Source organism: Carcharodon carcharias, chromosome 19 (genome assembly GCF_017639515.1).
Source record: "Carcharodon carcharias isolate sCarCar2 chromosome 19, sCarCar2.pri, whole genome shotgun sequence".
Classification (NCBI taxonomy): domain Eukaryota; kingdom Metazoa; phylum Chordata; class Chondrichthyes; order Lamniformes; family Lamnidae; genus Carcharodon; species Carcharodon carcharias.
The window spans coordinates 90499848-90512460 of NC_054485.1; the positions used below are offsets into that span (position 1 = coordinate 90499848).

The following is a 12613-nucleotide window of genomic DNA, read 5'->3' on the forward strand; positions in this document are numbered from 1 at the left end:
TCCAGGTTGACGCTCCAGTGAGGCTCCGAAAGAGTGCTTCATTGCCCAAGGTGCTGTGGTTTAAACCTAGATGCTCTTTGCCTGCTCCGCTAACTCATGTTAGGTGTTCAAAATGCAGTGGCATTTAAGAGGAGTGCATAGAGATTTTCGATGTTTAGACTAAGCATTCCCCCAACCCACCACCCCCAGACTGGTATGGATGTAAGTGGATCAGTTCGTCATTCACCCCAACACTATCCAAGGGCGTTGCTCAGTACAAAATGGCAGGTTGGATAAAAGCAGTGCCTGAACATGAGAATAGTTCAAAATGATTGTACATGAACTCATTTGAGCTGCAATATGAACATGTCTTTTGCTTTCCGAATTCTTTGTAGCTTTGTATTCTCATTGCTTTCTCTTGTCCTCCGTCATGCAGTGCGTGGGGAAAGGCTGGTTCACAGGACTATCCCCAAGAAAGTGGAACAGGATATTAAACCATACTCCATTACCGTGCGGGATGGTGAGTAATTCCTTAATCCATCACAGCGTGTGACGGTCAGTGACCCCCTCGCTCCATTTACTGGCACCATACTGCAACATCTCAACCGGTTTGTTCACCACCTCCCTCATCTCTGTGCTTCAGAAAGCAAATTGTTTGCACTTTTTATTAATTGCTGTGACACATTTGCTTGTTTAACGACCTTTGAGTGACCTTATAAAGCTGCACAAGAAGCCTAGGAAGTCCATCTCGTTGGTCAAAGAGGAACCCACTGTGCAGGAAATTTGAAGGTGAAGAGCTTTATCCAACACTCAATGGTGCAGTGTTCCTGAATGTTGCTTTAGGAGTTTCTTCAGTATACGTGGGAGTAGGCGTAGGCCATTTAGCCACTTGAGGCTGTTCCACCGTTCAGTGAGATAGCGGCTGCAAAGTCTTGAGAACCTCACTGGCTTAACAGAAATATCAAAAATTTTAGAATCCTATTGCGAAGGAGGCAGCCACATGCCTGTGCAGACTCTTTGAAATTGTTGTCCTCTGTTTAGTGCCACTGCCCTTCCCCCTATTCATGTCGCATTGCAAATTTTTCCTTTTTAAGTATTCATTCAATTCCTTCTGAAAATTACTATCAATTCCGCTTCCACAAAGCAAACTTAGCGGAAAAAGGTCAATAATCAGGAAGCGTGAATTCAAAGTTATTAGCAGAAGGATTGGAGGAGTTGAGGAGTGACTCCTTTTCATCCAGACTATGGTGGGAATCTGGAACTCTGCCTGAAAGTGTGGTAGAGGCAGAAAATCTCCTCGCGTTTTAAAATAAAACTCTTGCATGTGTACTTGAGGTGCAGTAACCTTGTCTAAAAGGTCAGAGCTGGAACATGGGATTAGGCTGGATAACTTTTTTTTTAAGAACACAAGAAATGGGTGCAGGAGTAGCCTACTCTGCAATTCAATATGTTCATGACTGATCTTCAAATCCATTTTCCTGCCTGCTCCCATACCCCTTAGTTCCCTGAGACCAAAAATCCATCTATCCCAGCCTTAAACGTATTCAATGATGGATCATCCACAACCCTCGGGTACAGAATTACAAAGGTTCACAACCCTTTGAATGAAGTAGTTTCTCCTCACCTCAGTCCCAAATGTTTGTTGCCTTATCCTGAGACTGTGCACCCCATGTTTTAAATTCCTCAACCAAGTGAAACAATCTGTGTCCACCATGTTAAGCACCTTCAGAACCTTCTACGTTTCTTGAAATCACCTCTCATTCTTCTCAACTCCCAATTTACTCAGCCTCTCATCAGAGGGACCAATCTAGTGAACCTTTGCTGTGCCACGTCCAAAGCAAGTCTATCCTTAAATATGGAGACCAAAACTCCATGCAGTACTCCAAGTGTGATCTCGCTGAAACCCTGTACAATTGTAGCAAGCCTTCTTCTTGTTCTCTAGTCTTCTTGCAGTATAGGCCAACATACCATTAGCCTTCCTAATTGCTTGCTGTACTTCATACCAACTCCTTGTTCCTTTTCGACCAGCATGGACATGATAGGCTGAGTGGCCTCTTTCTGTGCCATAAGTTTTCTATGTAGTCTGTCAGGCAGTGCAGATTATCATAATTATTTTAAGAACGTGAGAAATAGGAGCAGGAGTAGACCTTATGGCCCATTGAATCTGCTCCACCATTCAATTCGATCATGGCTGATCTCGATCTTGACCTTCAACTCCATTTTCCCACCTGCTCCCCATATCCTTGAGAGACCAAAAATTTGTCTATCCCAACCCTAATCGTATTCAACGATGGAGCATCCACAACCCTCTAGATTTTAGAGAATTCCTTTTTTTGCAGAAAGTTGTCTTTAAGTTTGTGTCCTCTGGTTACTGAGCTCCTCCTGCCAGTAGAAACAGTTTCCCCCAATCTACTCTTGTCAAAAGGGCAGTTGGTTTACTACATTTTTCTTCGGTAACAGGTGCCCCTGAAGATCAGGAGCTCCCCTGGCCATTCAACCAGTCGCCCTCTCTGACTCGCTCAAACAGCTTGGGCCGCAGCCCCCACCGGCAGCCAGGCCGACCCCAGCTCAGCCACCAGGAGGCACTGCGACACATCAGAGTGGCACATCCCCAGTCAGTGAATGGCGGTAGGGAGACTGACAACCTCGTGGCCCAAAGGAGGAGAACCAGGTGAGCGAAGATACTGAAGCAGCTCTGGTTTGGGCTCATTGACATCACAGGGGGGTGGTGGAGGGGATGGTTGTGTGTATGTGTGTGAGAGAGATAGGTGAGATGAAGTCTATGGGTGCCCAGTGTTGTGCAGGCGTCCTGGAGGGGGAAGGAGTTTGAGCACATTGGACTGATTGGGGGAGCTGCCCTATTATGCTCCTACCCCTGTTTCTGTTGCACATGAAACAGAATAGGGATTTTTGAAATCATTTCACGATGTAGGGTTTACCCAAAAGGACCTGCCTCAGGAAAACTTTGATGCTTAAACATGCAGTGGTATGAATTTAAGAGACCATTCCAAAAAAGAAGATAAGCCTTGACTGCTCCTCCAAAAAGGAGTTAGTTTGATATGAGCATTAGTTGTAAAATAACAGCTTGCATTTATATAGCACCTTTTAACCTATTAAGGATGTTCCAAGGTTCTTCACAGACGGAGGTGGCACTGAGCCATATATGAGAATATTAGGACAGATGATTAAAAGCTTGGTTAAAAAGGTCGCTTGAAGAGTGCCTTAAAGGTGAAGAGAGAGCTTGAGAAGAGGAGCGGTTTAAGGGGGGCTTCAGGCTGAAGGTATGGCAACCAGTGGTGGGACAGAGAACATGCAAGACGCCAGAATTTGAGGACTGCAGACATCTCGGAAGGTTGTCGGCGGGGGGGGTGGGGTTTGAATACGAGGATGAATATTTGGGGGATGGGGGTGGAGTTTGGATACGAGGATGAAAATTTTAAAATTGAGGTTTTGGTGGAATCAGGAGCCAATGCAGGTCAGCAAGCGCAGGGATGATGGGTGAGTGGGGTTTGCTGCCCATGTCCTAACTCGCACCAAGAGGTTTGGACAAGCTGGCATTTACGGTGGGTGGGTGGAAGGTTCGAGGATGGCCAGAAAAGCATCAGCTTGTCAAACCCAGAGGTAACAAAGACATGGGTGAGGGTTTCAGCAGCAGATGAGCCAAGAAGGGCAGAAACTGGAATTGTCGCAGAGGTGAAAATAGGCAGTCTTGCTGACGGAGTAAGTTGAAAGATCTGTTGGGATTCTGTAGAGTGGGAACGGAAGGGAAAAGGTTTTGGCTTCTGTACCATCTGTTACTTGGAAGTGATTAGACCCATTGGATTCAGACCATTGTGAATGAGTAAGAGATTTGATGCGTACAATGTGAATGAGTGGGAAAAAGTTTTGGTGTGTTATATTGGATCAGGATGCGTTTATCTGGAGCTGATGCTTCCTTGTTTCTTGATTGTATTGCGTGTCTGTGCCTTGCATATCTGTGTCTTGCGTGCCTGTATCACTTGCCTATATATTTACATTGGGATCTTGCCTGCTCTTTAAGTTCTGCTTTTCTGTCTCTGTCTCTCCTTCCTTCTTTCCCAGCTCCCTCACTCGCTCCCAGCTTTCTTTCCAATGACATTCTCCTGATGTCAGACCCACTCCGGTTTCCATAGCCCCTCAGTGATGTCCAAACCTTCCGTTTATTAAGTGAATTTGATTAAAACTTTTTTTTAAAAACTTGTAAGAACAGCAACTGTATTAATTTATCTTTTACAAATCTCTTGGATGTTTTTTTACTCGTTCTGTTTTTTTTAAAGAGGCGTGTTGTTGACAATATCGTCTCTGGATAATTGTTATATAAAAAAAAAGCTGCTTCCCCATGATCGCTTTGGCCATTTTAAAGTTCATAATGTTGTGAAACCAGCTGTCCCAGTTCTTCCGAGATCTGTTAGCCACACAAAAGCAAGAAATTGATCAGTCTCTGTGATCTCAACTGGGACAGCAGCAGGAGTATTACGATTGGCCTCAGTGTCTCTGAATTAAGGTTATGGTGGGGGTGGGGGGGTGACGAGGGAAGGCTGAAGATCAACATGGGTTTTGCATTTCTGCCCCCAGATTGTTCAGCGGCTCCTATTTGGAAAAGCATAGCCGTGTTATATGTGCATGAGAGAAGAGGATTGGGCTTTTGTGATGCCAGCAGCGCTCACCCACCTTGGCTCATGTTTGAAAAATGGTCAATTTGTTACCAGAGTAACTGTATGATGATTGAAAAGTTGACACTTTCTGAAGAGCAGTTGGGGGTGGGGGCGGGGTGGGTGCGGGGGTTGGAAATTGGAAGTTTTGCTTTTTTAAAAAAAAAAAATTGCACATGCTTTCTGTTGAGAAATTGGGTTTGCAGCAGTAGTTCCCAAAATGGAGGAACTGTTGATCTTTTTGAGCAAGAGGACTTCTACTGATCTTGAGCCCAGACAATGTAGAATGTGGGTTCCTAAACAAGATGGGCCATGGTTGGTGAGTAATTATCAGTAATTTAACTTATGATTTTTAAAATGGAAGACAAGTTGGTTAAGGGGTAAAGCAGTTTCTGTGAATGAATGTGTGTTGAATCCACCGCCGTCTCCCATGGTCTATTTCTGCATTGCTCTGTTTTATACAAAAACCATGTGCAATATCCCACGCTGTGGAACCTGCAGTGACTGTACCATCAAGCAATTATTTGGGTTTTTTTTGGGTGGGCGGGCACCATCAGTGTAATTTAGAACAGTGAAAGCAAACAGACGACCCAGGTTTAGTAGATATATTGTAGGGGTTAAGGAGGAAAATTGGTATCTCAAATGGGATCGTCAGCATTATTATCAGCAATCTCACTGGTATTGCGACCACAGACATTCAGTTAATGTGCATGCACTCGAGTTTTTCCTTCAGTATCACAGGGGACATCAACATCTTATCTGATCCCTCCATGTTTTGACTCTCACTAGTATTTTGCATGCAAGAAAGTGACCTATAGCACCTGGTATTCAATATTCACAAACTTTTCATTCCTCCTGATAGCCAAGATATAAATAAAGAAAAGGACAGAAGTTTAATTTATATTGCGCACCTCATGACCTAAGGATATCTTGCAAAGTACTTTACAGTGTGGTCATGTCATAATGTAGGAAACGTGGGAACTAGCTTCCACACAGCAAGATCCCACGAGCAGCAAGATGTCAGATTATAAAACCTGTTTTTTTAACAATGTTGTTCGAGGGATAAATATTGGCTAGGGCATCGAGGAGATCTTCCCTGCTCCTCTTCAAAATAACGCAGCCGAATCATGGTTAATGATTGTCGGAAGGATGGTACCTCCAACAATGCAGTGCTCCCTCTGTAGGTGGCATTGTAAGCAGTGTAGATAGATGCCTAAAATTACTGAGAGACATTGATAAGTTGAGTGGCAAAGCTGTTGGCAAGTGGATTTAGGTGTGGGAAAATATGAGGTCATCACTTTGGACCTAAGAAAGGATTGAGCAGGCTACTTTGTAAATGGTGAAAAGCTAGAAACTGGAGGTCCAAAGAGACTTGGGAGGGTTGGGTGGGGAGGGTCGGGGAGGAGGGGGATCCAGTTGCGGAGATCATTAAAATGATTAGGTGCAATAAAAAAAATCGAAGATTAATGGAATGCTGGCTGCTACATCTAAAGGATGAGATGACAAGGGGGCAGAAGTCATGCTTCAGCTGTACAAAGCCCTGGTTAGAGCACTCCTGGAATATTGAGGACAGTTCTAAGTAGCACACCTCAGGAAGGATATATTGGCCTTAGATGGAGATTTGCCAGGATGATAACTTGGACTCCTAAGGGTTAACTTACAAGGACTGGTTACACAAATTAGGATTGTGTTTCCTGGAATTTAGAAGGTTAAGGGGTGATTTGATTGACGATTTCAAGATATTCAGGGGAAACCAATGGAGTAGTTGGAGTGAAACTATTTCTGCTGGTTGGGGAGTTCAGAACTAGGGGATGTGGTCTAAAAATTAGAGCCAGACACTTCAGGAATGAAATTAGGAAACATTTCTCTGCATAGAGGGCGCTGGAAGTTTGGAATTCCTATCTGCAAACGTCAATTGACATGTGATAAATTCATTTTGAATCTGAGATTGATAGATATGTATTAAGGGATCTGAGGCAAAAGTGGGTTTATGGAGTTAGTTTGCAGATCAGCCGTGATCCCATTGAATGATGGTACAAACAATAAGGGCCAGGTGGACGCCTACTGTTCCGATGTTACTATGAAACAAAATAGTCGTTTGCTGTTTAAGTTTTTCATCTTGTACTCATCAGGACAGATCACAAGATTACCAACAGTAAAGGGCACAACAATTTATACTGCATGAGAAGAGAGTGCTTATTATTTGGCAAGTGGGCTCTGATTGGTGGAGGCATTGCCATGAAGAATGCAGCAAGAAACAGTTAACTGCCAAGCTATTGTTCAAATTCAAATCGACCAGGTCAGCTCTTGGTCAAGGCATTGCCACTGATGCAGACAAACCTGGGGAGAAAAATCATAGGGACCTTACAAAACTTTTTTAAAAAAATTTTTCTTCAAACTCTTTTTTTCTTCTATTTATTAGTTAGAAAGATATGATATAAGGGAGAAAAGCTGTTTGATGAGTAATCTAAAATCATCCAATCGTGTAATGAAGGGTCTGTTTGATTTCAGATTGGCAATGGTAAGGCAGCGCACTCTGAGTAAGGACGAGTCAGGCAAGCAATGGTAGGGCAATTGGCAGTGTGGATGTTTGGAAGGGGTACTGTCATGCATTGATGCGTCCAGTAATATGTCCAAACAGAGTTGGCAATCCTATCCCCTCCACTAATGTCCAAATAATGAGCATCTAAAAGTGACGCCGCCATTCCCATTAGCTCCATTCTGACTGGGTAATTCCCTCATCAATCACACCAGGAGACCATACAGCCCTAAGTGACTGGGTTTGTTTTCATGTGCCTAAAAGTAATTATCCTCCACTAACTGCATTTTTCTGGAGGAGTAATCCTGCTTTTATCAGGAGATATTGCTGTAGTTACAGTCATGAGTTCCGTTTGCTGTAGTTGGTAGCGATTTTCATTGGATTGTTTGCTGTAGTTTGTAGAGACTTTCTTTAGATAGACTCTGTAGACTGTTTGCTGTTGTGCGGTGTTCCTAATTGTTGAGTAAATAGACTTTGGTGTAAGATAGACTATCACTGAGTCCTGCCATAAGTTCTCCCCCTTGCACCACCACCACCCCCCCGCCCCCAAACAAATCCTCCATCCAACTCGTTGGGGTGAGAGTGGTGTCCGTCGACTTTTATTTTTCTTAAAAAAGAAAGAGCAAAATACTGCAGATGCTCTGTGGAGAGCAACAGCGTAAATGTTTCAGGTCAAGGTGACCTTTCATCAGAACCAAGAATGTTATAAATGTAATAGGTTTTGAGCCGGTGGAAGGGGAGGGGAGGAAGAACAAAAGGGAAGGTCAGTGATAGGGTAGAGGGCAGGTGAGATTAAATCAGGCAAGCATGACCTTGAGGTTCCAGTCGCTTGTCATTTTGATGGTCCACCTTGCTCCCAATCTGACCTTTCCTGACCATGGCCTGCTGCAGTGTTCCACTGAAACTTTAGGAACAGCACCTCACCTTTTGTCTTGGCACTGTGCAGCCTTCTGGGCTCAACACTGAGTTGGACAATTTGGGATCACAGCTTCTGCCTCCAGCTTGCATTTTTTTTTTGTCGGTACACACAACCACCTCCTCTCACCTTTCTTTATCCCTTCATGTTGCATTCAGATAGCTGCTACTTAGCCCTTCACACCTCATCTCGACGTATCTTTTGTTTCTTTACTATACCCATTACTGCACTCCTTGGCTTTTGCACCATGAAATTTTTTATTTAATTTTTCCTGCTCTCCACCCTATCACGGAGATGTTCCCTTTTGTTCTTTCTGCCTCCTTGCACCCCCCCCCACCCCTTCCATCAACTTAAAGCCTATTACATTTTTTATCTTTTTTCAGCTCTGATGAAAGGTCTATTTGACCTGAAACGTTAACTCTGTTTGAATCCACTCTGTTTGAATCCACAGATGCTGCCCTACCTGACCTGCTGAGTATCTCTCGCAATTTTTGTTTTCACTTGCCTCAATAAACACTTTCTGTCCATATTGGATGGTGCTTTTGAAAGAAATGATTCACCCTTTGCCCGCAAGGCATTGGGGCATTTTGGCTGGCAGACTTTTGGCTTACTCCCATCTAATTTTGTCATTACAAAATGTTATTTTACAAAACATCCTCTTCTCCACTTGGCTCAGACTGAGTCAAGAGTTGAGCCGTTTGCCATTGTGGCAGAAGGCCTCTTTGGCCTAGACTGGAGGGGACTGTTTAAATGGAAGTATGCAAGGTACTAAATGTAATAGAAAAGGCAGGTCTGCAGCATCTCTCTTTAGGTTAGTCGACAGGACAAGGTGGTCCTAGGCAGAAACCGGTAAATGGCCAGCTCAGGACTGATGTCAGGAAGTTGTTCTGCTCATTGTGATTAATATCTACAAGTCAGAATTTTATTGAGTACTCTCCAGTTGCCTGGATGAGTGCAGCTCCGACAATATTCAAAAAGCTGGACAGTGTCCAGGATAAAGCAACCTGCTTGATTAGCACCTCATCCACCACCTTCAACGGTCACTCCCTCTACCACTGATGCACAGTGGCAGGAGTGTGTATCATTTCAAGATGCACTGCAGCAACTCGCCAAGACTCCCTCGACAGCAGCTTCCAAACCAGTGACCTCTACCACCTAGAAGGACAAGAGCAGCAGATGCATGGCAACACTACCACCTGCAAGTTGCCCTCCAAGCCACACAACATCCTGACTTGGAACTATATTGCCATTCCTTCACTGTTGCTGGTTCAAAATCCTCCCCTAATAGCACTGTGGGTGTACCTACACCACATGGACTGGAGTGGCTCAAGAAGGCGGCTCACCACCACCTTCTCAGGGGCAATTAGGGATGGGCAACAAATGCTAACTTATCCAGTGACACCCACATCCAGTGTCCCAAATACAGCTGTGCGCTGCAACCTAGAAGGTATCACACAGGCTACTCATGTTGTCTCCTTTAAAATGCCGGGTGTGCGCAGCCATGCACAAAAAAAGTTAAAGGTGTAGCATACATATAAATCAACAGGCATGCACAACTTTTAAAAAAAACTTAGAGGCCACAATGCCCACGTCCTGTGAATGAATTTGAGGGGAAAAAAAATTTAATTATCATCTTCATCGGATAGTGAGGGCAAAAGCATTTATGATTTGGAAAATGTCTCTGAGAAGTGAGGCAGCAAATTGGGTTTTTATTTTTCTCTCTCCTTGTGTGGAGCTGAATTTATTGCCTGTCTCTAGTTGCCCTGATATTGTTTCCAACCAAGTTATGTCTGAGGCCACTTCAAAGGGCCTTGCATACACCACATAATGTGGGACCGGAGTCGAGTGGGGGCCAGAGCAGGGGGATTATAGGGGCAGCAGGACCTAGTGGGACACTTGTTTTACACCCATAATGGTATGACTCATTGAAGTCAACAGAGATTAAATTAGGGCAGAGTGTAAAATCGGCATCGCTCTGATCCTGTTGGTTTGCCCAGCGGGCAGGTTAATTCTGACTCCTATGGCTTCAGGTGACAGCCCAGAAGAGACGAGATTTATTGAAGCCAGTTTCACAAGTTGCCCTGGCAGGATTTAAGCGCACAGATTTGTTAGGTCAGGGGCCATAACCCCAACCCTGTCATGTTCTGTGCATTTGCAACAGACCTTGTCTTGCGGGTGATACCTCCAGTTCTAAGAGGAGATGGCCGGCTACCTTAAGTGTGTCTTGAGACTGCACTTGTAAATGCACTGCCTGATTTGGTACTGAGCATAGATCCCAGCGTGCCTCTTGCTGAGTTGGCCGATCTTGAGTTGCGCCTCAGTGGTCCTCTGCAACCCCAAGGTGGGGTGAGGGGGTGGGAATTAGGCACAATTACCACTGCGCCACCCTCGCCTGTCCTCCCACCAGCTAAACATTGAGTGTGAGGGCCGGGCCAGGTCAGGTCGGTTTCACGAGGAGAGAGCCTGCCCTGTCCTTGCCACACCTCTAGTTCTCCGTGTCAATTTTCTACATCAACTTCATTGAGGAGCTTGTTGGCAATGGGGGGGGGGTGCTTGTTAATGCTTTGCAGGCGAGGTAGAGGAGAACAGAATGAGTAACGTAAGGAACGCTCACTTTATCTGCCTGGTATTCAGGAGAGCGGGGGAACCGTGGTGAATTCTGCCGGATGCAGTTTCAATCCCTTGCTCGGATTTGCCTCTTGCCCGATGGACGTATGGCAGGATGCAGCTTGTGACATTATGGTTAAAAATGTTGTATCTATTGGCTGTCGGATCAGCGTGTTCTTCTCCTTGTCTTTCCCAATAACCCTAGGTTGGATATGTGTGTGTGTGCGTGCGTGTATTTTAGTTCCTGCATGTCCGTAAAGAGATAAGTGACCGAAAGACCCTACGATGTAGTTTCTATGTTTACAATAAAGCCCTGGGTGATTGGACCTCCCACTCTCTGGTGCGTGTTTTTCTTTCCATCCCCCTCTTTTCCTACCCATCTCTCCCGTGGTTTTGGCTAACGATTCTCAGTGTGCCACCTGGTGTCGCGGTGTCAGCTCCTGTAAACCAGAGATTCCCAAACCGTGGGTCACGACCCCTAGTGGGGGCCAGGGGATGAGATTTTGTGTTGCGAGCTGCGAGGCAGCAATGACTGCCATGGGAATTGAACTGAGTGCTAACAGCTGCTAGACCCCTTTTTTTTTAAATCTTCCTGTATTTTTCTATCAGTGGACATGGCTGAATGGACAGGCCTGATTCCTGCTGCAAAAAAAAGCACTTCCCACCATGTTCAACCTCACTTTCTCCAACACTCCCCCATCCTCCCACTCAGAAGCTGAAGGCCACACACACCCCATCACCCTGCCCCCAACCCTTCAGCCATTCTCACACACACTCTCGAAAATTCTCACAATGTCTAGGCCATTAAAATGGGGCCATACTAGAAGGAAAATTTGGGAAGCACTGATGTAAATGATCTGTACTTCCACTGTTTAAAAGGCAACTATTCACTCCTGCCTGGTGTTGCATAGCTCAGCATTGCCTCAGTGTAAAACTGCGCTTGTATGCATTGGCACAAGGAACAAATTCACCCCTGTCTACATTGCTTGGCTCCTGAGTACCTCAGTTTTTAAACCATAAGAGGATAAAATTCACCCCTGCCTGGCACTGGTACAGCTCCTGCATGTGGATGTGCCCAGCTGCTATGTTTGGTGCTGTAAAGCAGATCAGCTAAAACATCCATGGTGTTGGAGTTGGGTGCGTTGATTAGATTGGAAACTGCCAATTTATCTTTCTTTTTCCATGGGATGTGAGCTTCACTGGCAAAGCCAGCATTTGTAGTCCACCCCTAATAGCCCTTGAAATGAGGGCAATTAAGAGTCAACTGCATTGCTGTGGGAGTCTGGAGTCATGTGTAGGCCAGTGGATTTCCTCCCCTAAAGGATGTTAGTGAACCAGATGGGTGTTTACAACAATCTGCAATAGTTTTGTAGTCACCAATACTGAGACTAGCTTTACATTCCAGATTTAGTAATTGAATTTAAGTTCCACCAGCTCCCATGGTGGGGTTTGAACCCATAATCCCTAGAGCATTAGTCTGGGTCCCAGTGACATTCCCGTCACGCCACCATCTCCCCTTACGCTCAGTGCGTGCTTCTCCTTTGCTCCATTGCACCTGGCAGCCAGGTAGACACAGGCGAACAGTGTCATTTCCATTTCCGCATTCGGTGATAAATTCCCGCCTATGAGGCACTGTTTCAGTGATGAATCACTTGTGCCATTTCCTGGTGTCTGTTGGTGGTTCCCCTACCTCCTGGTCAAGATGCAACCTGAGAGTGGACACATTTTAGCAACCAGTCTTGTGGTCAAGAGTTCCCCTCCGGTACCTCATCCAAGTGACTTTTCTTCCATGTCTGAGCCCAGGTCGTCAGTATGACGTTCAAGTGCAGGACACATCATGGCTAACTCTGATCCCATCCCTCATGCAACATTCACACGTGCGTGCCTTATTGTGGGAGTCAC

The 12613-nt window shown here is 45.1% G+C and overlaps 1 protein-coding gene across 2 annotated transcripts in view; it reads left to right on the forward strand.

Moving 5' to 3' along the window:
• Window positions 1–12613, forward strand: part of atat1 (alpha tubulin acetyltransferase 1) — a 63774-nt gene that overhangs the window by 43364 nt on the left and 7797 nt on the right. For both annotated transcript variants that reach the window (XM_041212152.1, XM_041212153.1), the window contains exons 8-9: window positions 416–499; window positions 2440–2650. In XM_041212152.1, coding sequence (XP_041068086.1) covers window positions 416–499; window positions 2440–2650 — 295 coding nt within the window. The remainder of the gene's footprint in view (window positions 1–415; window positions 500–2439; window positions 2651–12613) is intronic.